This window comes from Cervus canadensis, chromosome 9 (genome assembly GCF_019320065.1).
Source record: "Cervus canadensis isolate Bull #8, Minnesota chromosome 9, ASM1932006v1, whole genome shotgun sequence".
NCBI lineage: Eukaryota > Metazoa > Chordata > Mammalia > Artiodactyla > Cervidae > Cervus > Cervus canadensis.
Genome location: NC_057394.1, coordinates 80043206 through 80069471, shown reverse-complemented (window position 1 = coordinate 80069471; position 26266 = coordinate 80043206). Strand labels below are relative to the sequence as shown.

The following is a 26266-nucleotide window of genomic DNA, read 5'->3' as shown; positions in this document are numbered from 1 at the left end:
TGCATTTTAAGTAAACATTCCTACAATAATTGTGTAATTTTTATCTCACTGCTATCAAAATAATTAACTGAACTGAGAGTCTGTTCAGTTCCTCTAATATCCCAAAACTGATGTTCATAAGAGCCAGAAAAGAAACAATTCCTAATGTTTCTTTCCTAATGAGAGAAAAAGGAAAAGCCTAAAATCTTCAACCTCAGCCACAACTAGGCCTAAACCAAACAGTAGACTCAAAAGTCTGGGGTCAGTTTCCAGGAAGTCTCTGTTATTGTGTTCAGATTCTATGCTTGCTGGTGATCAAAGATAAACAAAAACCTACCACCACATGCATTTTCAAAAGTGTACACATCTATCCCACTCTTAATTCTTTTGTAAATCTTCTCATTCTTTCTCACAAATGTAAATTATTTCTAATGAGTACACCCATTATATAACACTGATAATTTAGGACCAGAATGAATACATATTCACGTGTATATCAAACGTTTACCACCACACAGCCGAGAATGGGATTCACTCTGTGTGAGGCCAGCATGGTATGGCAGAACAGTAAGCAGGAACACTGAAGTTCAAGTCTAACCATGCCTTTACCTATCTACAAATCTCTGTGACTCAGTTTCCTGATTTGTAAAGTGAGAGGATGAGCTTAGATTCAACTCTATGATTTCAAGTGTGAGTATAATGACAAGCTGTTCTATACCAGACTTATACTATATTATTTCTAAATCCAGTATCTTACACTAAGCCTTGTTATTCACAATTACTGCAGATTTACACTGCACTAGTGGTTTAACTATGAAATTTAGACATCAATACATTTATTTTGGTCATTTTATGTGATTCTATCTAAGAAGAGGTAAGTTTTAACCCTTCCCAAAGTGTATAAACAATTTTAAAGAACAAGTCTTTTATTAAGGTCAAATGATAAAAACTCACTAAACAATCAGCTGAACAGATTACTTCACCCCTTAAAAAGCCTTTGTTAGTAGAACAAAAACCCCTACTAAAATGTTTCCAACCTCTAGTTCTTGTCCAGTCTAGTTCCTGAAAATAGAATTTTATAAGATTTTAAAGAATGAAATCATGGATAGAGGCAGACCTCATTTTATTGCACGTCCTTTACTGTGCTTCAAAGATACTCCATTTTTACAAATTGTGGCAGTCCTGTGTGTCATCAGATGATGGCTATTTCTTTCCTAGCAGTAAAGGATTTTCAATCAAGGTGGGTACATTTTTACCTAATGCTGTTGAACCCTTCCTAGAGCACAGCACAGTGTAAACATAACTTTCATAAGCACTCGGAAACCAAAAAGTTGCTGTGACCCACTGTTATGCTCCCTGATGTTCGCTTTATAGCGGTGGTCCGGAACCCAACCCGCAACATCTCTGAGGTGTGCCTGTGCCCATTTCCATGTTGTAGCAATGTCATCATTTTTAACAGCTGCATAGTATCCTGATGCACTGATGTACCACTGTTAAATAATTAGCTTGACCCCAATTTACTGAACTCTGCACAAGGTTGCAATGAACATCTTTATATACAATGTTCCCTCCTTTTAGATTATGTCCCTAGGATGAAGCTAGGTAAGATGATACTGACAGTCAGTTCCAGTTTTGAAACAAACTGTGAAACTGCCTTGCATATCCTGCTACCCATGTGAATATAACAACTTCATATTATACCACCAAAAACACTGATAGGGGGACTTCTCTGGTGGTCCAGTGGCTAAAACTCTGAGCTCCCAATGCAGGGGGCCTGGGTTTGATCCCTGGTCAGGGAACTAGATCCCACATGCTACAACTAAGAGCTGCAATGGATACAACGTGGCCACAACTAAGGTCCAACACAGCCAAATAAATAATATTAAAAAAAAAATACTGATAGATATAAAACGATACTTTCTGTCTGTAGGTTTTATATTCATGTTTCCGATTTCTGTCTGCTTGAGCAGCCTTTCCACAAAGCCTGGAGCCACGCTCTCCCTTTCTCTTGCTCACCTGTTCTTAAGATGGCCTTCCAGGTCACAGCGCTGCATCACGTCATGGCACACTGAAGAAAATGGACACGAAACCAACAATTTGTCCAGGAGTTTATGAACCAGAATGCTAGACTTCTTACACGACTTAAAGTGGAGTCTCTTCCGGTCCAGCGGACAGAAATCCTTCTCCTGTAGGAAGTTTCTGAGGCACTTGCAGCAGAAGGTATGTCCGCAGGGGGTGTCCAGCGGCTGCAGCAGAGGCTGAAGGCAGATATGGCAGACCAGGTCGTCATCCACTTCATCCTGGTAATTGTACAGGTGGTTTTCCCGAGTCCAGTGCTGCTGGCCACATTCGAAACACAAAGGATTGAAGGAGGAGGACGAGGTCTGTTCCACAGACCCCATCTCATCACTTGTGGTTCCCATTGTGAATCAACCACAGTTTTGTATCTTCATATGCTGGACTTCCACCAAAGGTTTGGTTTCCTTTACAAGTCAGTGATGCTGTCCTTTAAAACCCAGGCCTGGTTTTCTAGACTAGACAAAGCAAAATAACCAAAAAAGTAATTAATAATCAACATAGATTAAAAGGATCAACATAATATTAGCAGTTAACATTTTAATAAAAATTTTACTAAAAAAAGTTTAGTAAAAAATTAAAATTTAGGTCATGTAATAAATTAGTCATAAAAACATAAAAAAAAGAAATTAACTAATTTGCTTGTTGGCTAAGAAGAATGACTTGCCAAGTTATTGGTAAGAAAAGAATTCAGGATTAAAAGCAGAGAAGTCATATTTATACATGGTGTAATACAGGAATCACATGTTCTACTGACTGAAATCACTCAAGACTTCACTGTTTAATGGTAGTTTTAATGTCAATTAATCTGTACAGTATGCTAACAGTGCAAATTGAGATATATTATATGCAATATGTTTGCATTTGCTATCCCAGTCATGGCTCCCTGTTTCTGATGGATTTTTACACATTTACAGTGCCATCCCAAAGATGGTGTCTTTGGAAGGATAAGTCAGTATCTGTGGAAAAAATGACCTTTGCTCTACACTGTTTAGGAAAAAACGGATTTCAAAATACGTATGTATGATTAGAATATTCTCTCTCTAATACAGATTTTGCCTGTATTGGTAGACATGGCATATATAAATGACATCTCGGCAAACTCCATAAACTTCAATACTGTTATATGCCATTAGGAGAAAAAAAAAACCTGCTATAATTCAATTACACAGATAAGGCACATTATAAATGTCAATCTCAGCTCATATTATTCCACACACCCACTGGTTCTGGCTTACTCAGTGCAGGTGTGTGTGTGTATGTATGTGTGTGTGTGTACATATATGTGTTGCCTCTGAGACTGCAGCCCACTCCAGTGCAGGGCCGGCCAAGAAGGTTCCATACCTCTTGCTACTACAAGACTAGGGGTTAAAAGTTCATCTTCAAAGGCAGTAGCTGTTATTCTGAATATTTACAGACCCTGGTGCCAAACATGCCAAACATGAACAGGGAGAGAGGGGATGTAGGGAGAGGATGGTTAAGAAAGCCCAATGTGAAAACTAAAGGCATTAAAACTTCTAAGGAAGTTGTGCATAGGACACTGTGGGAACACAGAGAAAGTGGAGGAGAACTGGCATCTAACTCAGTTTGGCTTTGTGGCTGCTGGACGGTGGCAGGAATCAGTGGCCAGAGGAGAAAATGGACAAGGGCAGCTCAGCTAAGTCACACCTGGACTGGCACAGCAATTTGGGCACATGAGCAGGTGAAACGGCGAAGGCAAAAAAGGAACTCAGGGTGAGGCAGTCCTGAAACCTGGGGTCCAGTACCAGATGAGAAAGAGCAGACAGCATGTAATGCTGCTGGCATTTGTCTCTGTGATAATTCCCCCCCGATCATCCATATATATGTACATATTAACATATATATATGCTATTAGATTTCTTTGTGGAGTATTTATCAGAAAAACAACATTAACATTTTAAGAGATTTAACAAGAACTGCCATGAACTATGGGGGGATGGAACAAGATTCAGTTGGCATAGCTGACTCAGATCAACTGTGTTTTCAAAAGCAATTTAATAAAATAATAATAGTAGCATGTGATCTTAAACAACCAGGACAGCATTAAGACAGCAAACACTTCTCATATTCTGTAACTCATGGGCCTTATTCTGAGCACCATAACTTTTATCAGTACAAGGTATGTAAGATTGTGGAGAGAAACAAAATTTATCTCAGGCAAACAGACTACTTCAATGTAAGCATTTTAATACAGGATGTCCAGACTCTTGTTTCCTACTCAATTAGCAAGAAAATTCATATATCCCTTGCTCTTCTTGGTTTGTGATAGCATTCATACTAATTTTTTCTCAAGAAAATAAACTGCAATTCTGACCTCCCACATAATGACTAAGGAAGCATTTCTCTTAAGACACTTATATTTTAGTTATTTGCTAAATCTCTAAATAACTTTTAGTTCTTTTTATTTTACCACAAAACCTTTTCATGAGGAAAAATAACACGTTCCCATTTAAATTTCCAAATAACAATTGCATCATCACAGCCAGCTCCGAAATGCCTCCATGATACCACGACACGAATGTTAATTGAAAATTTATCACAGGTAAATCACTAACATGCTCATATAAATATGGATTAGAGAGTGAGAAGACCACAGACCCTAGAAAGTTAAGAGTACATATACCCTGAAGCCAGCCTTCGAGGGGTTCAAACCCTTGTTCAGTCACTTACCAGCCCCGTGGCCTGACTAGATTTCTCTGTGGCTGTTTCCCGCTCACAAGAAAATGAGGTTAGTGACGGTGCCGATCTCAGAAGGGGTGATACAAAGAACAAACAGGCACATAACAGGTGCTGTAGAGATATGAGCTCTTACTACTATTAAAGATAAAGGAATAAACGTTCAGACAGATTTTGTGATTTGCCCAAAGCCACACAACTTACAAATACTTAGTAAGAGAGAAAGAAGATAAATCAAGTTCCTTCTTGTTTCAAAAGAACCCAATAGTAATTGGCTACCACCGGTGGCTCTGTGGTAAAGAATCTGCCTGCAATGCAGGAGATGTGGGTTCAATCCCTGGGCGGGAAGATTCCCTGGAAGAGGAAATGGCAACCCACTTCAGTCTTCTTGCCTGGAGAATCCCATGGACAGAGGAGCCTGGTGGACTACAGCGCATAGCATTGCAAAGAGACAGACTTAGCAACTGAACAACGTTAAGTAATTACATGAAAGAGGAAAGGTATCTCATGAAAGTCTTAGTGTATGAATTTTGTGAAGACGAGGGAGCCTGAGCCTGCTTTTCCAACCCCCAGCCCAACTCCTCTCCTTGCAGCCCAGGACTTAATTCTACTTTGGGAGCAAGTCCTTGATAATGGCTCTCACAGAGTTTCACACTGCCATCCCTCACTAACTGTGAGCTCCTCACGACCTGGGCCTCCCACAGGGGTAAGGCTCCGTAAATGTGAGTTACCAACTGAGTAACAAAATGTTTGCTCACTCCTGCTAGTTAGGTGGTTATAAATACACATATACATAAGGAGGATACACCCATGTTTAATTTTGATTTCAGATATTCTATGAGCAGAATCTGAAGTATTAAAATACAAGTCAAATATTAGTTTTAAATACTCTCCAAAATATAATGACAAAATGTTGCAAAATGTGTATCTTCACAAGCTACATTATTTGTATCTAGTATTCCAGGAACACAGTAAACAGAGATCAGTCAGTTCAGTTCAGTCACTCAGTCGCGTCTGACTCTTTGCGACCCCATGAACTGCAGCATGCCAGGGTTCCCCGTCCATCACCAACTCCCGGAGTTCACCCAAACTCATGTCCATTGAGTCGGTGATGCCATCCAACCCTCTCATCCTCTGTTGTCCCCTTCTCCTCCTGCCCTCAATCTTTTCCAGCATCAGGGTCTTTTCAAATGAGTCAGCTCTTCGCATCAGGTAGCCAAAGTATTGAAGTTGCAGCTTCAACATCAGTCCTTCCAATGAATACCTAGGACTGATCTCCTTTAGGATGGACTGGTTGGATCTCCTTGCAGTCCAAGGGACTCTCAAGAGTCTTCTCCAACACCACAGTTCAAAAGCATCAATTCTTCGGCGCTCAGCTTTCTTTACCGTCCAACTCTCACATCCATACATGACCCGTGGAAAAACCATAGCCTTGACTAGACGGACCTTTGTTGACAAAGTAATGTCCCTGCTTTTTAATATGCTGTCTAGGTTGGTCATAACTTTCCTTCTAAGGAGTAAGCGTCTTTTACTTTCATGGCTGAAATCACCATCTGCAGTGAATTTGGAGCCCCCAAGAATAAAGTCAGCCAGTGTTTCCACTGTTTTGCCATCTATTTGCCATGAAGTGATGGGACCAGATGCCATGATCTTAGTTTTCTGAATGTTGAGCTTTAAGCCAACTTTTTCACTCTCCTCTTTCATCAAGAGGCTCTTTAGTTCTTCTTTGCTTTCTGCCATAAGGGTGGTGTCATCTGCATATCTGAGGTTATTGATATTTCTCCCAGCAATCCTGATGCCAGCCTGTGCTTCCTCCAGCCCAGCATCTGTCATGATGTACTCTGCATATAAGTTAAATAAGCAGGGTGACAATATACAGCCTTGACATACTCCTTTTCCTATTTGGAACCAGTCTGTTGTTCCATGTACAGTTCTGACTGCTGCTTCCTGACCTGCATACAGATTTCTCAAGAGGCAGGTCAGGCATTCTGGTATTCCCATCTCTTTCAGAATTTTTCACAGTTTATTGTGATCCACACAGTCAAAGGCTTTGGCATACTCAATACAGCAGAAGTAGATGTTTTTCTGGAATTCTTTTGATTTTTCGATGATCCAGTGATGTTGGCAATTTGATCCATGAACAGTATGAAAAGGCAAAAAGACAGGACACTGAGAGATGAACCCCCCAGATCGGTAGGTGCCCAATACGTTACTGGAGATCAGTGGAGAAATAACTCCAGAAAGAATGAAGGGATGGAGCCAAAGCAAAAACACCACCCAGCTGTGGGTGAGACTGCTGAGAGAAGCAAGGTCTGATGCTGTAAAGAGCAATATTGCATAGGAACCTGGAATGTTAGGTCAATGAATCAAGGCAAATTGGAAGTGGTCAAACAGGAGATGGCAAGAGTGAACGTCAGCATTCTAGGAATCAGCAAACTAAAATCGACTGGAACGGGTCAATTTAATTCAGATGACCATTATATCTACCACTGTGGGCAGGAATCCCTTAGAAGAAATGGAGTAGCCACTATAGTCAACAAAAGAGTCCAAAATGCAGTACTTGGATGCAATCTCAAAAACGACAGAATGATCTCTGTTCGTTTCCAAGGCAAACCATTCAATATCACGGTAATCCAAGTCTATGCCCCGACCAGTAACACTGAAGAAGCTGAAGTTGAATGCTTCTATGAAGACCTACAAGACCTTTTAGAACTAACACCCAAAAAAGATGTCCTTTTCATTATAGGGGAATGGAATGCAAAAGTAGGAAGTCAAGAAACACCTAGAGTAACAGGCAAATTTGGCCTTGGCGTACAGAATGAAGCAGGGCAAAGGCTAACAGAGTTTTGCCAAGAGAAAACACTGGTCATAGCAAACACCCTCTTCCAACAACTCAAGAGAAGACTCTACACATGGACATCACCAGATGGCCAACACCAAAATCAGATTGATTATATTCTTTGCAGTAAACAGATGAATGCTATTAAACTGGCTGGGAATATTACAACACATTTAAACAGCAGTAGAGAGGGAGTTATAAGACTGTTTACCACCCAACTCCAGTCACTATTAACATGATTGCTCTTCCCGGTCTATGAGACAAGACTGTCCTGGTACATCTTAGAAATTCAGATGGAAGGTAGTTTTCAGTTAATCACACTCCCAAACTATGTTATTCAGATCATCTCTCTTACTGTTACTTTTCATTCAGGCTGAAAGGGTCCTCACTGGCCCTAACCTGGGAGATCCAGCCCAGGATAAAAGATGATAAGCTAAGGGTTAGCACCAAAGTATGGTTGGGGCAGGTGGGGGTGGGGGTGGGACAGGACCCAACACATCACTGGTTCCTCTGACTCATCTGAGAAAACCTCTCCTCTCTAAGTCTTAGCTCTGCCTCTACCTCCTGTCAGATCCCATCAGGCTCGTTCTTGTTCTCAGGACCACCGCCTTACCTCCTGTCCCTGCTGTTCCATACACACACCTTCCTCTTAGCAGTTACTACCTTTGTATGCTTGTTTATCTGTCTTTGGGCTTCCCTGGTGACTCAGATGGTAAAGAATCTGCCTGCAATGCAGGAGACCAGAGTCAGGAAGATCCCCTGGAGGAGGAAATGACAACCCACTCCAGTATTCTTGCCTGGAAAATCCCATGGACAGAGAAGCCTGGCAGACTACGGTCCATGGGGCCGCAAACAGTCAGACACAACTGAGTAACTAACACTTTCACATTTTTAGCTGTCTTCTCATCTCTTGGTGGGTAAAGACAATATCTACTTTCTCTCTTGCATTCCCACGGGTTAGCACATACTATGCAATAAAAAAACTGAGACTGAGCCTGAAGTGCAGTCCTGAGACATATTACTTAACTATGTAAATATATGAGAAAACCTTGTACACTAACCTGTGGTACTGCAAGTAGTCAACACACAGGACCCTGCACTATGACCATAAACACACCAGGAATAAGATATTACTAGATACTACTTCCTTTAATCTTCAAAAGTCTGAGGAAAAATTGCCTCTTTTTTTTGGCTTGATGATATCAATACCAGAAAATTTTCTTGTATTGTATATGTTACATATGAGCTTTCACAGCTACCTTTGTATAAAGCTGCGGTTGTCAACCTTTTACACCTAAGGATCCCTTTATCCACGCTGGACAAGTCTGGCTATTTAAAAACAAAACAAAACCAAAACTACCATGCAATCCAGCAACTGCACTCCTGGGCATTTATCTCAAAGAAATGAAAACTTATGTTCGCACAAAAGCGGGTTCAGCCTTATCTGTAATAGACCCAATTCAGAAACCACCCAGGTGACACACCACTGCTTTACTCAGCGGTAAAGAAGAATGAACTACTGACGTGCACACCAGTCCGGATGGACCTTAGAGAATTATGCTGAGTAAGGAACCTGATCTGAAAAGGTTGCATAGTGTATTATTATTCCATGTATATAACATTCTTGAAATGACAATGCAAGTTAATTAAAATGTTTACGTTCATTCATCTGTTAATAAAACAATAAGCCCATTTTTACACATTTTTATGAAAAATAACTTTTTTTCAAAATTAAAGAACACAGTGAGGGGAGGCCCTGTTTATGCAGCATGTATTTTGCTTATCTGGAGTCTTGGGTCTGTTTCTTTCAATCTGCTGTGAATTCACCTGTCAAGTTTCCTCTGGAAACTCTACTGGACCCTCATGAGAGAGAGTGAGAGTGAAAAGGGAAGGAAACATCTTAGTGTTCCTAGGAAAACAGTTTTGACCTTGTGGACCCGCTGAACACAGGGCGTCCTGGGTCACATGTGGACACGCAGCACAGAGCACTGAAGGGTTCTGACACCCTCTTCTACAAGAAGAGGTCCCAGTTGGCAACCAACACAACTTTTTAAAAAGACAAAAACTGAAAAAGACAAGATGTGGAGGTGAGCGCATGCTGGAGAAGTCTGCCTGTCCTGGAATGGAGCTCTCTCCCCAGAGCCTTCTACTCTAAAAACGTGTCTCTGGATATTTCCCTGTAGGTACGGAATACTTAGCAAATTCTATGAGACCCTTACAGAAAGTCTATTCTTCAATTAATTAAAATTTATTTCCTGCTCCAAGACATGAGGAAAAACTCAAATACCAGTTTCTAACAATTCCACATCTATAATTTATAATTCTCTCGTCTAAATAAGTGATTCAGCACACTCAGCGATATGCCTCCTTTTTCCTTTTTATGAAGTAGAAATATCTGAAAAAACATTTTAAAATTCTTAAGATGCTACTTGTAGTTAGATGTACCCTATTTAGTAAGCTAGAAAATTAATAAGCTAAGAAAAAAATGCTGGAGGCTATGAAACTTAGGCTCTGAATTCCATGCCAGCTGGGTAATTAGGTCACTATACAATTCATTTTCATTCACCACATGTTTATCCAGAGTCTCTTAGGTGCTGGTATTACAGAGATATTCTGGTATCTTGGCTTCTTGTCTGTGTACTACCAGCTATGCTTAAAGAGTTAACTGACCATACACATACACACACGCATGGAGTTTAAATCTAGCTCCATCATTCTCATGATTTTATATTTTTTATACACAATAAAATACTTACTGATACGTTGTATATCTTCTGGTCCTGACAACTGTTATTGTTCTTCGATAACTTTAATAGTCTCTTAAGTATTTTATAAAAAGGAGGTTAAATTGTGACTGCCAAAGACGGCAAATTTCAAACATCCTTCTGCCTTTAGTTCTTCTAATTTTGAACCACTAAGCTACAATGAAAACTTTTTTTTCTAATGCAAAAACCAAACCGATTACCTACACAATTCCTGTAGGCTCAGAGAGTTATACTTCTAAAAATTATACTAAATGTTACCTTAGAGTAATTTTAAAACAGAATTGACATAAAACTATTTCAAAAAGGAAACACACCATATGGAACACTAAACATTTCCGTACAGGAAAGACACACTCCCACAGCACGTGACGGCTTCGCAGCAGAGATCAGCACCAGCTGACCAGGATGGTCGCCTAACATCTTAAAGACATCACAAATTCAGGAGAGTCACACGCTATAGAAATGACATGGTGGGGGTGTATGAGGGGAAGCAGTTTGCATAGGTTTAGCTTTATTGCATGTGATGTTTACCAGCTGGATATAGTTTATACTTCTTTATTATGACATTCAAAATCACTGTGGATGGTGACTAGTCACCAAATTAAAAGACGCTTGCTCCTAGGATACAACAAACCTAGACAGCACATTAAATCACTTTGCTGTTAAAGGTCCATAAAGTCAAAGCTATGGTTTTTCCAGTAATCATGTCTGGATATTAGAGTTAGACCATAAAGAAGGCTGAGCATTGAAGAACTGATGCTTTAAAACTATGGTGTTGGAGAAGACTCTTGAGAGTCCCTTGGACTGCAAGGAGATCCAACCAGTCCATCCTAAAGGAGATCAGTCCTGGGTGTTCATTGGAAGGACTGATGTTGAAGCTGCAACTTCAATACTTTGACCACCTGATGCGAAGAGCTGACTCATTTGAAAAGACCCTGATGCTGGGAAAGACTGAGGGCAGAAGAGAGGGGATGACAGAGGATAAAATGGTTAGATAGCATCACTGACTGAATGGACATGAATTTGAACAAAGTCCAGGAGGCAGTGAAGGACAGGAAGCCTGGTGTGCTGCAGTCCATGGGGTTGCAAAGAGTCAGACATAACTGAGCAACTGAACAACAATATGACATTCAAAGGCAAATGTTCTAATTTTAATAAATTAAATTATTTTCTTCTAAAGGGTGAAAACTTTTATCTTCTTGCACACTAAGTTTAGAAAACATTTGTTTTCAAGTGATTGATAAAATTCTTATTTTCCAGGTCTTTTCAATTTCTAATTTCTGTAAGTGTAGATCAGAATTCCTCCACTAACTCCATGATCCAAGGAAGCCAAGGGCATCAGAAAGAGGACTGCTGTAGGTTCAAAATCTGGCTCCACCCGCCAATCACTAGCAACCATAACATGGCACATCAATGAGAAGTTTATAAACCTCAACTTCCTCATGTTAGAAATAGTATCTTGCTTACGGCACAGGATTACTATGAGACTAAAAATGTTACACTGCCAGAAAACCCTCTCACAGACCACAAGGCACTGTAACACAAACTTCTGAGTAGATTAAGGCCTGAAAGGGACAATGCAGATAAGAGCAGACAGCTGGCTGCTGGGTGGCCCAGGCTCCTTCCACTAGACTGGTCACAGGAGGCCAGCATCTGATGCTCAGCTCTGAGACCAGCAGCCAGGCTGTGCCGCTCAGCCCTCCTCCTCTCGAGCCTTCCCCTCTCTCTCCCTACAGACCAGTGGGCCACACCAGACAGACTCTAGGTTACCTACAGGTCCCTCATTCCATGATTCCAGAAATGTGCTTGAGCACACATTTGTTCCCAAAGGACAAACATTTTTCTTTACTATTATCCAGTGCTGTAATTACTATAAAGATGACTTAAATCCAAAGCTTATCAGGAGAGGTTTTTTTTGAGTTTCTTTTTTGTTTTTGATTTTTATTTTTATAGTATCTTCTTATCTCCTGACCTCAAAGTTTCTCTTTTTGCAGATAAGTCTATGTACAAGAAAGGAGGGCTAGATATAGAACTCTCCCTATGTTTATAGATATCTAAACATATAGATATCTCCCTATGTTTATTATGGTGCTACAACGTCCGATGCTACAGTGCTGTAAGACAAAAGTAACTTCTTCCTGGCTCCCAGAAAAATGCCATTTAGGAGATGCAGGTACATCTATCTGAAGGACTAATACAGTTAGCTTGTCTTTTTTTTTTTTTTTTTAAGACAAACATAGGTAATTGTCAGTAGTTTAAACAGATGGTTTTAGATGGCAGATTTTGCTCCAGAGTTAATCTTATATTTTTCCATTAAAGAAACATCCGCAGCTACAGAAGAAGGACAAACTCTTCAGCCTTACTTCCTTCAATAAATGCAAAGAAATCAGCAAGACACTTAGTCCTCTGTGATCAAGCCCACACAATAAAATAAATGAAGTGGAACTAAATCACAGTCAGGATAGGTTTTACGGTGGTGTTATTACTAATTAAGAGTCCCAGGTTTCATTATCTTAACTGTGAGCAAGATATAAGAAATTTAAATGCTCCAGCTTTCTAAGCTCATTTAGGGACATTGATAATTAAAAGAATAGATACTATTTAATATGCTCAGTTTGTCCCAGCTATCCAGTTATAATTCAATACATGTAAGAATGATCAGCTCAAGGCCAGACTGGGTCCAGACTTTGGACCAGACTCAAAGGACCATCACTGAGTGGCCAGATCTGGTACTCTCTCAGGACCAGGTGACATGCCATGGTGTCAGGCGCAGGGACCACAGCCTTGCTGGACTTGGTGTGTATCCAGAATGACTCTCGTGTGTTCCCGAAGGTCATTCTAAATGATTAAAACGAGTTCTTTGAGTTAAACACAGTTCTAATACTGAGAAAAATCAAAAGGGATATCTTCATGTGATGAGTCGTGGTCCAGGCTCACCTGTGTCACAGATAAAACCACCCTCCAAAGTACAACTGCCTACGTCCTATGACGGGAAATGTCTGTGCTATAAAGCCAGAAACTGTTAAGGGGCTGTGCTGTGTTAGGATGATCAACAATGCACCCTAAATTACATTAGCTTCCCAAGTTTCAGAAACGGAGTCAAACAAAATCCCAGGTTTTACATGTTACGTGGTTATTAGCTGCCTTTCTGACATTTCCAGTAGGAAACTTTAACAAACAAAATATTCAAAAGCAAACTAATTACTCACCTCCATCTCCCTAACCTTCAATCCCAACCTCCTTTTCAATCTCCCATCCTCCCTCCTTTCCACCCCTCCATCCATCTGTCTGTCTGTCCAGGAGTTACCAAGAATCTTCTATGAGCCAGGCACTGTTCTAGGGCCAGGCATTCAGCCCTGAACAAAAACAAAAATCCCTTCCCTTGTGAAGTTTACATCCTGGGTGGGGGCTGGGGAGAAGACAGACAACACACACAAAATGAATAAAATACTGGGAGAAGGAGGGCTTTTTAAACAGGGTGATCAGGGAAAAACTCACTATGAAGGTGACACCTGAGTTAACACCACAAGGACGTAACTAGAAAGCCACATAGTTAATATCTGGTATAGAATATTTATTACAGACATAAACATTCTACACCAGATATTAACTACGTGGCTTGTTAATAGTAAGGATAAAGGCCCCGAGCTGACAAGGTGCCTGGTATGTCCAGGGAAGTCAGGAGGCCCGTGTGGATGAGAGACACAAGCAGGGAGAAGGAAATGCAGCAGACCCTGACACAGGCTCACTTTTCCTTTTCCTTTGGGTTAGGATCCTCACAGGATCGCTCTGGTTGCTATGCTGAGAATAATCTGAAAGGACCAGAGGCAGAAGCAAGCAGGAACCTACTAAAATACTCTAAGCAGTGGACTGAACCAGGGTGCACACAGTAGAGAGTGGGAAGTGACCCAATTCTGGATTTACTTTGAAGGCAGATTGCTATGATTTGCTGATGAATAAAATGTGTGTATGGGCTGCTGGCGGCAGAAGTCAAGGATGACGCCAAGGTTTTCGGCCTGAACTAGAAAGACAGAATTTTAATACATCTGACATGGGAAAGGCTGTAAAAGAGTAGGTTTAATGGGTATGGCCAAATTCAAACAGGTTCTATTAGAAATGCCTGTTAGACCTCTAAGTAGACACACAAAGAAGGCAGTTAAGTACACAAGTCCAGTTCAAGCAAGAGGACTGGGCTGGTGATATAAATTTAGGAAGCATCAGTGTGTAGATGGTACAGAAAGCCATTCAACTGGGAAAGATCACCAATGAGAAATGGATTAGTGTAAGAGATGGGGCCTGAGGACTGGGCCATGGAGCATGTTCCGTATGGCGAGGCCTGGGAGAGAGGGAGGGAACAAGCCGAGCAGGAGTGGTTAGTGCAGAAGATCGGGAGAGCATGGTGCTGACCAAATGGACAAAGTATTTCAAGGAGGATGGAAAGATTAGCTGTGTCAGATGTGGGAGGCAAGTAAAATAAGATTAGGACTGAGAATTAATCAAGCATGGGATTTAGCAACACAGCATTCACCAGTGACCTCGACAGGGGTTTGGTGGACCAAGCATTTCCCAGAAACGCTTCCTGGGAAAGAGTTCAAGAGACCACCTGCAAGAGAGGGATGAGAGCACCGACAATCCTTTTGAGAAACTGTGCAATATGGAAAGGGAAATTCTGTATTCTGGGAGGAACTGAGACTCTACCGGGGATCCCCTCAACAGTTAACAAAGACGTACAAGTTCATTATTTGTATCTACACATCCCTAGTTACTTCCTTCTTGGGTCAGACTTCTCCCTCTGCTGTCTAAAGGCTAATTTCTCCTTCACTTGGGCTCAGTATTCCATTCTTTTTGGCAACCTTTGTCACTTAGTTCATCTTTCTTCAACCTCCTCTAATTTTTTCCCTTCCACATAAAAGAAGTTTACGTTTCAATAACTTGAACAATGAAAACAAAATATTCCCCTACAGTTACTACCCTTTCCCCCAGCTTCATTTCACCTCCAATATTTCTGAAATACACGACCATGTTTGCAGTCTCCATTTCCTAATCCAAAGGGCCTCTACCCGCTCCGATTGCTGAGGCTGGTTCCATGCATGGTCGTCGTGACTGGCTGCCAACTCTCAAGGTCGCCTCCCAGTTCTGAATCGTACTTGCTCTCTGCACCATCACTCATTTCCCTTTCTTTGAAACTCTTTGCTCCCCTGTCTAAATTATGCCACTCTGCTCCGGTTTTCTTACTACCTATCACTCTTTTAAGATAGCTGTCTGATTTTTATTCTTTTAGGCAAACTCTAAAAAATTTAAATTGTTGGGCCAAGAGAAAAAGTCTTCTGATTCACTTCATTAAACTGCTCTCCAACATGGTGAACAAAATTTTGATTCCTACTAGCAGTGCTAGTATGCTAACTTCTCCCAAACTCTTCTTTTCAGTTTTCAGTTCAGTTGCTCAGTCGTGTCCAACTCTTTGTGACCCCATGAACCACAGCACACCAGGCCTCTCTGTCCATCACCAACTCCCAACTCCCAGAGTTTACCCAAACTCATGTCCACTGAGTCGGTTATACAATCCAACCATCTCATCCTCTGTCGTCTCCTTCTCCTCCTGCCCTCAATCTTTCCCAGCATCAGGGTCTTTTCAAATGAGTCAGCTCTTTGCATCAGGTGGCCAAAGTATTGGAGTTTCAGCTTCAACATCAGTCCTTCCAAATGAACACCCAGGACTGATTTCCTTTAAGATGGACTGGTTGGATTTCCTTGCAGTCCAAGGGACTCTCAAGAGTTTTCTAATCCTGGTTAACTTTATCTTTTAAATGTTTATAAATCTGACAGTTGAAAATACAAAATAACACCTCATTTTTTCTTTAATTAGCATCTCTTTGAGTCTAGTTAAATTTATGATTATTATACTTATTTCTCTATGAAGTGCCTCTATATCCTTGGCCTCATTTTTTCCCTATTGAATACTGGTGTTTTCCTCAATTGATATGAACAATATATTAAGATAACAACCCTTTATCACATTATTATAACTACTTTTCCTCCTGTTTGCTTTTAGTTGTCTACAGGCATAAGAAGTGGTCAATTTTAATGTAATTGAATGCATTCATTTTCCTCTTTAAAAATTCCTCCACTACTCTTAACTCCTCCTCTATAACAAGATGAGGGCTTCCCTGGGGCTCAGTGGTAAGGAATCTGCCTGCCAGTGCAGGAGATGCAGGAGATACAGGTTTGATCTTAGGGTCAGGAAGATCCCCTGGAGGAGGAAATGGCAACCCACTCCAGTATTCTTGCCTGGGAAATCCCATGGACAGAGGAGCCTGACCGGCTACAGTCCGTGGGGTCACAGAGTTGGATACAACTGTGTGAGTGAGCACACATGCACATATAACAAGATGAGATGAAGATTTGCCTCTATATTCTTCATTTGCATAGTTTATTTAAAAACCTAACACTCAATTCAACTGGAATGCAGTATGAAAACAGATTTTTTTCTCCCAATAGATAAGTAACTATCCTAATTCTAGTATATCTGACTCACGCTTATGTTCAAAAGCCATATCATTACTTCTCCCTAACTGATCCTATTACTGTGGTTGCTAATAACCCTTCTAGACTCCTAATATCCGGTAACTGGGGCCAGGGAATCCGGGGTCTCTTTCACGCACTGCCTCATCCCCTCCCTCTCCGCCCGTCCCCCCCACCTCCACTGGTCACCAGGTTCCTATCGATTCCACCTCCAGAATGTGTTACCCCAGCCTCCTCTCCCCTGCTCCCCACCACTGCTCTGTTATCCACTGCACTGGCTCCCTGAGCCGTCACTCAAGGTTGTGCAGGCTTCTTCCTCTCCCATCATCCTTTACGACACTTGCATCCAAGCACCAGTGATATTACTGTCCCTGCTGAGTACTATCATGGAGCTCCAACTGCTTCTACAAATTGAAAGCCGAAGTATCAACCTGGTGCCTACGCCCTCGGGATCTGGCTCTTGTAGTTTCATCTCCTGACACAATTCCACACATTCTGTGCAGGGCTGAACCAAATGACCCCTGCCCTCAGCATGCTGTTCTCTGCCTGGAATGTCCTTGCCTGCCTTGCTGGTCTGCAGAACTCCATGCATTTAAGGGCCAGCTCAAGAGACCCTTGGCTACGAAGCTCTTCCTGATCCACCAGAACATAATTACGTCCCTTACGTCAGTGTGTCATTACTACAGTCACCGTGTTCTTCCTCACTGCTGGGGTGAGCAAGCACTTGCTTGCATGGGTCTTCCCTACAGACCAAGTGTCCCTTTAAAGACAGCAATCAGACATGTATATACTGTTGTATTTAAAACACATAACCAACAAGGACCTACTATACAGCACAGGGAACTCTGCCCAGTATCCTGTAATAACCTAAATGGGAAAAAAATTAGAAAAAGAATAGATACACGTATAGATACAACTGAATCACTACGCTGCACACTCCAAACTAACACAACATTGTTAAACAACTACACTCCAATAAAACATAAAGTAAAGTGAAAGTGAAGTCTCTCAGTCGTGTCTGACTCTTTGTGGCCCCATGGACTGTAAGCTACCACGCTCCTCCGTCCATGGATTTTCCAGGCAAGAGTACTCGAGTGGGTTGCCATTTCCTTCTCCAGAGGATCTTCCCAACCCAGGGATTGAACCCAGGTCTCCTGCATTGTAGGCAGACACTTTACCATCTGAGCCACCAGGGAAGTCCATAAAACATAAAAATTAAAAGAAAAAAAAACCAACAAGAATCAAGCCTCATCTCTATAACCCTGGCATTTGGATCACTCCTGACAGACATAGTATGTGGTTAATCTCAAGAAACTCAGAGGGGATGAATGAACAAATTTCCTCAAATGTCGCCTGCCCCACCAAATCCTGATTCTTCTCTGGAATTTTTATTCCCACTGTGTCTGTCCTAATTCAGGTTCCTATGACTTCTTGACTATTTCCTGCCTGTCTGTCCTTTCACCTCTCCATTACTAAGATGATCTCTTACACAACTATGATTCTATCATTCCCCTCCAGAAAAAAAATCTGATTCTAGGAGAGAGATCAGGGCTTCCCTCATAGCTCAGTTGGTAAAGAATCCACCTGAAATGCAGGAGACCCTGGTTCGATTCCTGGATGGGGAAGATTCACTGGAGAAGGGATAGGCTACCCACTCCAGTATTCTTGGGCTTCCCTGATGGCTCAGCTGGTCAAGAATCTGCCTGCAATGTGGGAGACCTGGATTTGATTCCTGGGTTGGGAAGATCCCCTGGAGAAGGGAAAGGCTACCCACTCCAGTATTCTGGCCTGGAGAATTCCATGGACTTTACAGTCCATGGGGTCGCAAAGAGTCGGACACAACTGAGCAACTTTCACTTTCAGAGGAGTGATCAGGCATCTTAACAGGAGCTGTCTGTCTCTGTTACCCCACATGTGTGCTCCAGCTGGGTGCTGCTGCAAACCATTTCCTGATCACATGCCTCACCCCATCATGCTCCCAGCAACTAGGGAGCTGGTAGCTCCTCTCTGACAGGACGGGTTCTTCCTGCTGTGGTTCCCTTCTGTCTCCCTCAATCCCCTCCTCTGTGACTGTGGCCCTCTCCACACCCCACACCACTCACCAATTTCTCAAGGCCTCCTTTGTCTTATATGCATACTTCCTTATCGTCTTAAATAGAAAAGAGTAAAGAGAGTAGACACAACTTTTTATCTAACAATTCACTACCATAAACGGTGCTATAAATAAGTCAATTTTAGTTTCTCAGTTTTCTGCCACGCCCCTCAATGCTTGTCCTCACACAAATACACTCCCCAAACTCGCAATCTGTTCTAGGCTGGGCATTCAGATACCCCAACCCATCAGGAACCATGCGTTAAAAAGGAGCCAGTGGTGAGGTCTGGGAAAGGAACAGAGTTCGTGGCTTCAGTGCCGCAAACTGGACACACACCTCTACCTACGGCTCTGCTGTCTCTTCCCTCACTCTGTCCACTGCCTAAGTGGGTCACTCACAGACCAAGATATCAACTTTCAAATTTACTGTGAGACAGGTAAGTGCCAAACCAACAGGCTGAACAAATCATGTTCTCACTTGCTGGTGAGCCCCTTACTCTCAATTGTATCTATAACTGTTTGATGGTCTTTGCCACTGCAGAGTCACCATTCATTGCCTCAACCTACTTTTACAGTATTTTACACTTTACAGATTTTACCTGTGAGATTTACCATTTCAGATACAACATAAGGTGAGAGATTACAGGAAGAGGAAACTCGCTTCAAATCATACTGCAAAAAAGGGTTATAGAAAACGTTCCTATACAACATCTATTTTAAAACACAAGATGTAGATTCTTGTTAGGTTTTTCAGACAGTTCTCAAATTTGTCCTTAAGTATTATGCTTTGTTGTCCTGATAAGAGCCTCCAGCTTTTAAGAAATGATAATAATTATCATCAAATATTTCAGTGGTTTTATCACTAACATTGAGACATTTAAACAAGGACAACCTAAGAAACAAGAGATTCCATAATTCTTGACTGTTCTTAAATTTTAGCTCTAAATAAAACAAAATCTAATGGTCTTGTTGAAAAAACACTTCTTGAAATTTTAGAATTAAATTGTACATATAAAATAGCTATCTGACAGTCACTTACCACTCCTCCAAAATTTATATATTGTTGCTTCTTTCTTCAAATTTCTCTATTTAGAGAACTGAGTTAGGATTCTTTTTTTTAACTTTAAAATATTTGTTGCTTAGTAGTCAAATATGAGAAACTGTTCTGTTTCTAGAAACAATCTGACTGAATCTGGATTAATTTATAAATGATTACACAGACACACACACACACTTTAACACTTTTAGAGAAAAAAACTAATTTAGGATAGGTGTTCGACATAAGCTACTAAAACATGAATTAAGCAGGACATTTTTCTGTAATTACTGGAATCTTATATCATTTCCCCTATGTATTAAATATATTCAGAATTCATTATAACACTTCAAAATGCATCTTCACTCTTAAGAATGCCTATAGTCTTGACCAGAAGGAAACCTAGTTTGCAAAAAACAAAAAATATTCCTATTTCCTAGGTCTTTACTTAAGAAATACAGAAGTTCAAAAATTGTACTTTCCTTAAAAAAAAAAATCAAGCAATGGATTCACCTAAACACTTACTTCATACTACAAATCATCTCATTCAGATCATTTCCTATCGTTAAGCATGTCCTAACATGGTATAAATAGCTCAATACCATATGCTTATTGCTTTCCTAGATGCTGATTGTGTCCTTTCAGCTATATTTTGCAGTAGCTGGAGAAGTACAAAAAGACCCATGAAAAGCACTGTGTGGTGGATGTATATGGTTGGGTCGATGTAGGGGAGTACAGTGCACCATATGTAAAATAGTATTTAATTATATAACAGCTCCTAGTTAGGCTGTGTACTATTTTTAAAGTAGATGAAATGCTATTAACTACTCAAATGTAAATAGAAAATACTAGCTGTAGTGTGCTTAATAATTGAAAAGGGCAATAGATGAATCAGTCTTTACACAATATAATTCACAAGTGCTCAGACTATGAATATCAAATTTCAAAGTTAGAGGAGAAAATAAAAAGGCATAGCAATGATATTACTGAGTAGTGAATAACTGATTTTGTAGGACATTTTCCCTCAAACACTATCATCTTCTATTAACTACTCAGGCAACTGCCCCCCTTTTAAGGGGGTGGAGGTGGTTTAGTCACTAAGTCATGTCCAACTCTTGTGACCCTGTGGACTGGGAACCTACCAGGCTCCTTTGTCCATAGGATTCTCCAGGGAAGAATACTGGAGTGGGTTGCATTTCCTTCTCCAGAGGATCCTCCTGACCCAGGAATCGAACCCGGGTCTCCTGCATTGCAAGCAGATTCTTTACCAAGAGCTAGAATAGGGAATGATTACATTTATCGCTTAAAAATATTTACTTAAAGATTTTCAAGCCATCTATTATACCCATTTACATCAGTTAACTATAAATCATTGGCCAACTGGTCAAATAAAAAAAAAAATGAACTATGTTAGACTTTAATATATCCTTTCTATAATTTAAAACTCAGCATGTAGGACATTAAAAGCAGTACTGACTGAGATGTACATCACAGGTGACTGACTTTCTTATGTTTACCTATACATATTTTCAAAGTTTTCTAAGATGGCCATGTGTAACTTGTACAATAAAAATTGTTCGTTTATTTAGGAAGCAATACATACTCCAAACTAATGGGGAAAAAAAAGTGTGAACCTGGTCAATGAAGAAGGGAAAGAAAGAGCGCCTGCACAGGGACAGGGGCAGACAGGTGTCCCTGGCTTCCCCTGCAAGCCGACGGCAGGAGCACGATGCGGCTGGGGCAGGCGCCTGTTCACAGTCTCTTCGGCAGGGTTATTTCCTTCAAATGCCAAATAGAAAATGTCTGCATTTAAACTCTCTCCAAAGCAGTAGATTTCAGTAACATGTCACATGAGGTGTTTGTTACAAGAGGATGGGTTAGACCACAAAGACGATCTCAGAGGAAGGAAATCACAGAAAAAGGCCCTTTCCGACTCCAGGAAGTTCCTTATTCCCATAAGTGCTTTGTCCAGAAGTCCACACACTCGGAGGACACCACCCAAGTAGCCGGGCATGTGACTGTGACCAGAAGCCACCCCTCCCCACTTCCCCAGGAGAAGTAACTGTGGAGGTCCAGAATTAGGCCAAATGCCCAAGACTGCTGTGACAAGAGCTCATTCAGTTGTATCTAACCTTTTTACATAAAAAGGATTCACCAAGTTTGTGGAATTCTATTTGTGAAGACATCTCTACTGAAAACTAAGGGTCCAATTTTGACCCTCTCCATGCCAATGAAAAGCATAATAGTCAAGAGACCATCTTTGATCAACTCAAAAGGGTCGAGCCCAGTTATCCTATACCCTTAAGATCTTATCCTCCAAACACTAACTTTTGAGCCTCTTTACATCTCAGATATAACTGCAACCACCTACTGTTACCATTCTTGCACCATTCCAGTCCACCCAGCACTAACCCCAATCACCAACAGCCCAATGACATTAATTAATTCACACCCTCACCACAATTTCCACATTTCCAATAATGTTGCCTAACTACTTCTATTCCTATTCATTGGAAGGAATGATATTCATTGGAAAGACTGATGCTGAAGCTCCAATACTTTGGCCACCTGATGGGAAGAGCTGACTCACTGGAAAAGACCCTGATGCTTGGGAAGAGTGAAGGCAGAAGACGAGGGTAGCAGAAGATGAGATGGTTAGAGAGCATCACCGACTCAGTAGACATGACTTTGAGCAAACTCTGGGAGATAGTGAAGGACAGGAAAGCCTGGCGAGCTGCAGTCCATAAGATCACAGAGAGTCAGACATGACCTAGCGACTGAACTACTTCTATTAAAAATATATATTATGTAAAGTATTAAAAGTATATATTACATTACCAATGATAACTTCCCTTAAGCATAAGAAAACCAGGTTTTCAAAGGTAAAGGTGTTAAAATGGTAGATGTCTATTTTATTTCAAGTTAAATAATTCTACCCATATACAGAAACAAGAAGGAAATTTCTGGCTTCTGAGAAATGTATTAGTCTTTCAAATTATCATCTCAGGATATTGCTTCTGAATGGATTGAGCATTTTGTGGCCACTGATGTTATACTTCAGTCAATTAAACTGCACCTAACAAATATTTACTGAGTGTCCACTCTGTGCTAGGCTGGGTACTTGGCAAATAAAATTGAGTGTCTATCTGTAATTCTATTAATCAAATAGTTTTTTAAGTCTCTATTTTCAACATATTGTGTATGTTTTACAGTAGTTGTCAAGAAAACTAACAGAATTGATCAAAATTGGAAATAACATAAGAAAAGCTTCAGATTTATTTGTGGTTCTTGCCAGATAAGTTGTTTTCCATGTACACGCTTATCATTTTAATTCATTTCACTGGAGTATGGAAAAATAGATAGACACTCAAGTTAAAATGGCTATAAAAAGAAAACCTTTAGTTTACAGAACAATCTTAGAACAAAGGTCAAATATTCATTAAATAAAAATATATTTTCAATTATATACTATTTATTTATTATTACTTATAAATTGTGAGGATGCCTCAATCTACATGATTGAAGTTCTAGCACACAGAATTAAAGATTATCATTACACAACTCTCTACTTTTAACAAAGCTCGATCAATTCTTTCTAAAAACAAACTCTAAAGGAAAAGACAGTGAGAAGGAAAGGATCCTATGAAGCTACATGAGACATCAGTTTCAGTTTGTCGCTCAGTCGTGTCCGACTCTTTGCGACCCCATGAACGGCAGCATGCCATGGCTCCCTGTCCATCACCAACTCCAGGAGTCTACCCAAACCCATGTCCATTGAGTTGGTGATGTCATCCAGCCATGTCATCCCTCCGTCGTCCCCTTCTTCTCCTGCCCCTAATCCCCCCCAGCATCAGGGTCTTTTCCAATGAGTCAACTCTTCGCACAAGGTGGCCAAAGTACTGGAGTTTCAGCTTCAGCATCAGTCCTTCCAGTGAACACCCAGGACTGATCTCCTTTAGGATGGACTGGTTGGATCTCCTTGCAGTCCAAGGGACTCTCAAGAGTCTTCTCCAACACCACAGTTCAAAAGCATCAATTCTTTGGTGCTCAGCTTTCTTTACCGTCCAACTCTCACATCCATACGTGACCACTGGAAAAACCATAGCCTTGACCAGATGGACCTTTGTTGGCAAAATAATGTCTCTGCTTTTTACTATGCTATCTAGGTTGGTCATAACTTTCCTTCCAAGGAGTAAGCGTCTTTTAATTTCATGGCTGCAATCACCATCAGCAGTTATTTTGGAGCCCAAAAAAATAAAGTCAGCCACTGTTTCCCCATCTATTTCCCGTGAAGTGATGGGACCAGATGCCATGATCTTAGTTTTCTGAATGCTGAGCTTTAAGCCAATTTTTTTCACTCTCCTCCTTCACTTTCATCAAGAGGCTTTTTAATTCCTCTTCACTTTCTGCCATAAGGGTGGTGTCGTCTGTATATCTGAGGTTATTGATATTTCTCCCGGCAGTCCTGATTCCAGCTTGTGCTTCTTCCAGCCCAGCGTTTCTCATGATGTACTCTGAATACACCATGATGGGCATTTGGTCCCATCACTTCATGGCAAATAGATGGGAAAACAACGCAAACAGTGAAAGACTTTATTTTTGGGGGCTCCAAAATCACTGCAGATGATGACTGCAGCCATGAAACTAAAAGATGCTTACTCCTTGGAAAGAAAGTTATGACCAACCTAGATAGCACATTAAAAAAAAGCAGAGACATTACTCTGCAAACAAAGGTCCGTCTAGTCAAGGCTATGGTTTTTCCACGGGTCATGTATGGATGTGAGAGTTGGACGGTAAAGAAAGCTGAGCACCAAAGAATTGATGCTTTTGAACTGTGGTGTTGGAGAAGACTCTTGAGAGTCCCTTGGACTGCAAGGAGATCCAACCAGTCCATCCTAAAGGAGATCAGTCCTGGGTATTCATTGGAAGGACTGATGCTGAAGCTGAAACTCCAATACTTTGGCCACCTCATGCGAAGAGTTGACTCATTGGAAGAGACCCTGATGCTGGGAGGGATTTGGGGGCAGGAGGAGAAGGGGACGACAGAAGATGAGATGGTTGGATGGCATCACCGACTCGATGGACATGAGTTTGAGTGAACTCCAGGAGTTGGTGATGGACAGGGAGGCCTGGAGTGCTGCAGTTTATGGGGTTGGAAAGAGTCAGACACGACTGAGCGACTGAACTGAACTCTGCATTTAAGTTTAATAAGCAGGGTGACAATATACAGCCTTGACGTACTCCTTTTCCTATTTGGAACCAATCTGTTGTTACATGTCCAGTTCTGACTGTTGCTTCCTGACCTGCATACAGGTTCCTCAAGAGACAGGTCAGATGGTCTGGTATTCCCATCTCTTTCAGAATTTTCTACAGTTTACTGTGATCCACACAGTCAAAGGCTTTGGCATAGTCCGTAAAACAGAAATAGATGTTTTTCTGAAATTCTCTTGCTTTTTTGATGATCCAGCACATGTTGGCAATTTGATCTCTGGTTCCTCTGCCTTTTCTAAAACCAGCTTGAACATCTGGCAGTTCATGGTTCACGTATTGCTGAAGCCTGGCTTGGAGAATTTTGAGCATTACACTTCACTAGTGTGTGAGACGAGTGCAATTGTGTGGTAGTTCAAGGATTCTTTGGCATTGCCTTTGGGATTGGAATGAAAACTGACCTTTTTAAGTCCTGTGGCCACTGCTGAGTTTCCCAAATTTGCTGGCGTATTGAGTGCAACACTTTCACAGCATCATCTTTCAGGATTTGAAATAGCTCAACTGGAATTCCATCATCTCCACTAGCTTTGTTTGCAGTGATGCTTTCTTTTTATTTATTTATTTATTTATTTTTCGTAGTGATGCTTTCTAAGGCCCACCTGACTTCACATGCCAGGATGTCTGGCTCTAGGTTAACGATCACACCATCATGATTATCTGGGTCGTGAAGATCTTTTTTGTACAGTTCTTCTGTGTATTCTTGCCACCTCTTCTTAATATCTTCTGCTTCTATTAGGTCCATACCATTTCTGTCCTTTACTGAACCCAGCTTTGCATGAAATGCTCCCTTGGTATCTCTGATGTTTTTGAAGAGATCTCTAGCCTTTCCCATCTGTTGTTTTCCTCTATTTCTTTGCATTGACCGTTGAGGAAGGCTTTTTTATCTCTGCGTGCTATTCTTTGGAATTCTGCATTCAGATGGGAATATCCTTCCTTTTCTCCTTTTCGCTTCTCTTCTTTTCACAGCTACTTTTAAGGCCTCTTCAGACAGC

The 26266-nt window shown here is 41.0% G+C and overlaps 1 protein-coding gene across 1 annotated transcript in view; it reads right to left on the bottom strand.

The window, feature by feature from the left end:
- LNX2 (ligand of numb-protein X 2) overlaps window positions 1-26266 on the bottom strand; it is an 88846-nt gene that overhangs the window by 40119 nt on the left and 22461 nt on the right. The window contains exon 2 of the mRNA XM_043477808.1: window positions 1996-2513. Within this exon, the coding sequence (XP_043333743.1) occupies window positions 1996-2402 (407 nt within the window). The 5' untranslated portion in view covers window positions 2403-2513. The remainder of the gene's footprint in view (window positions 1-1995; window positions 2514-26266) is intronic.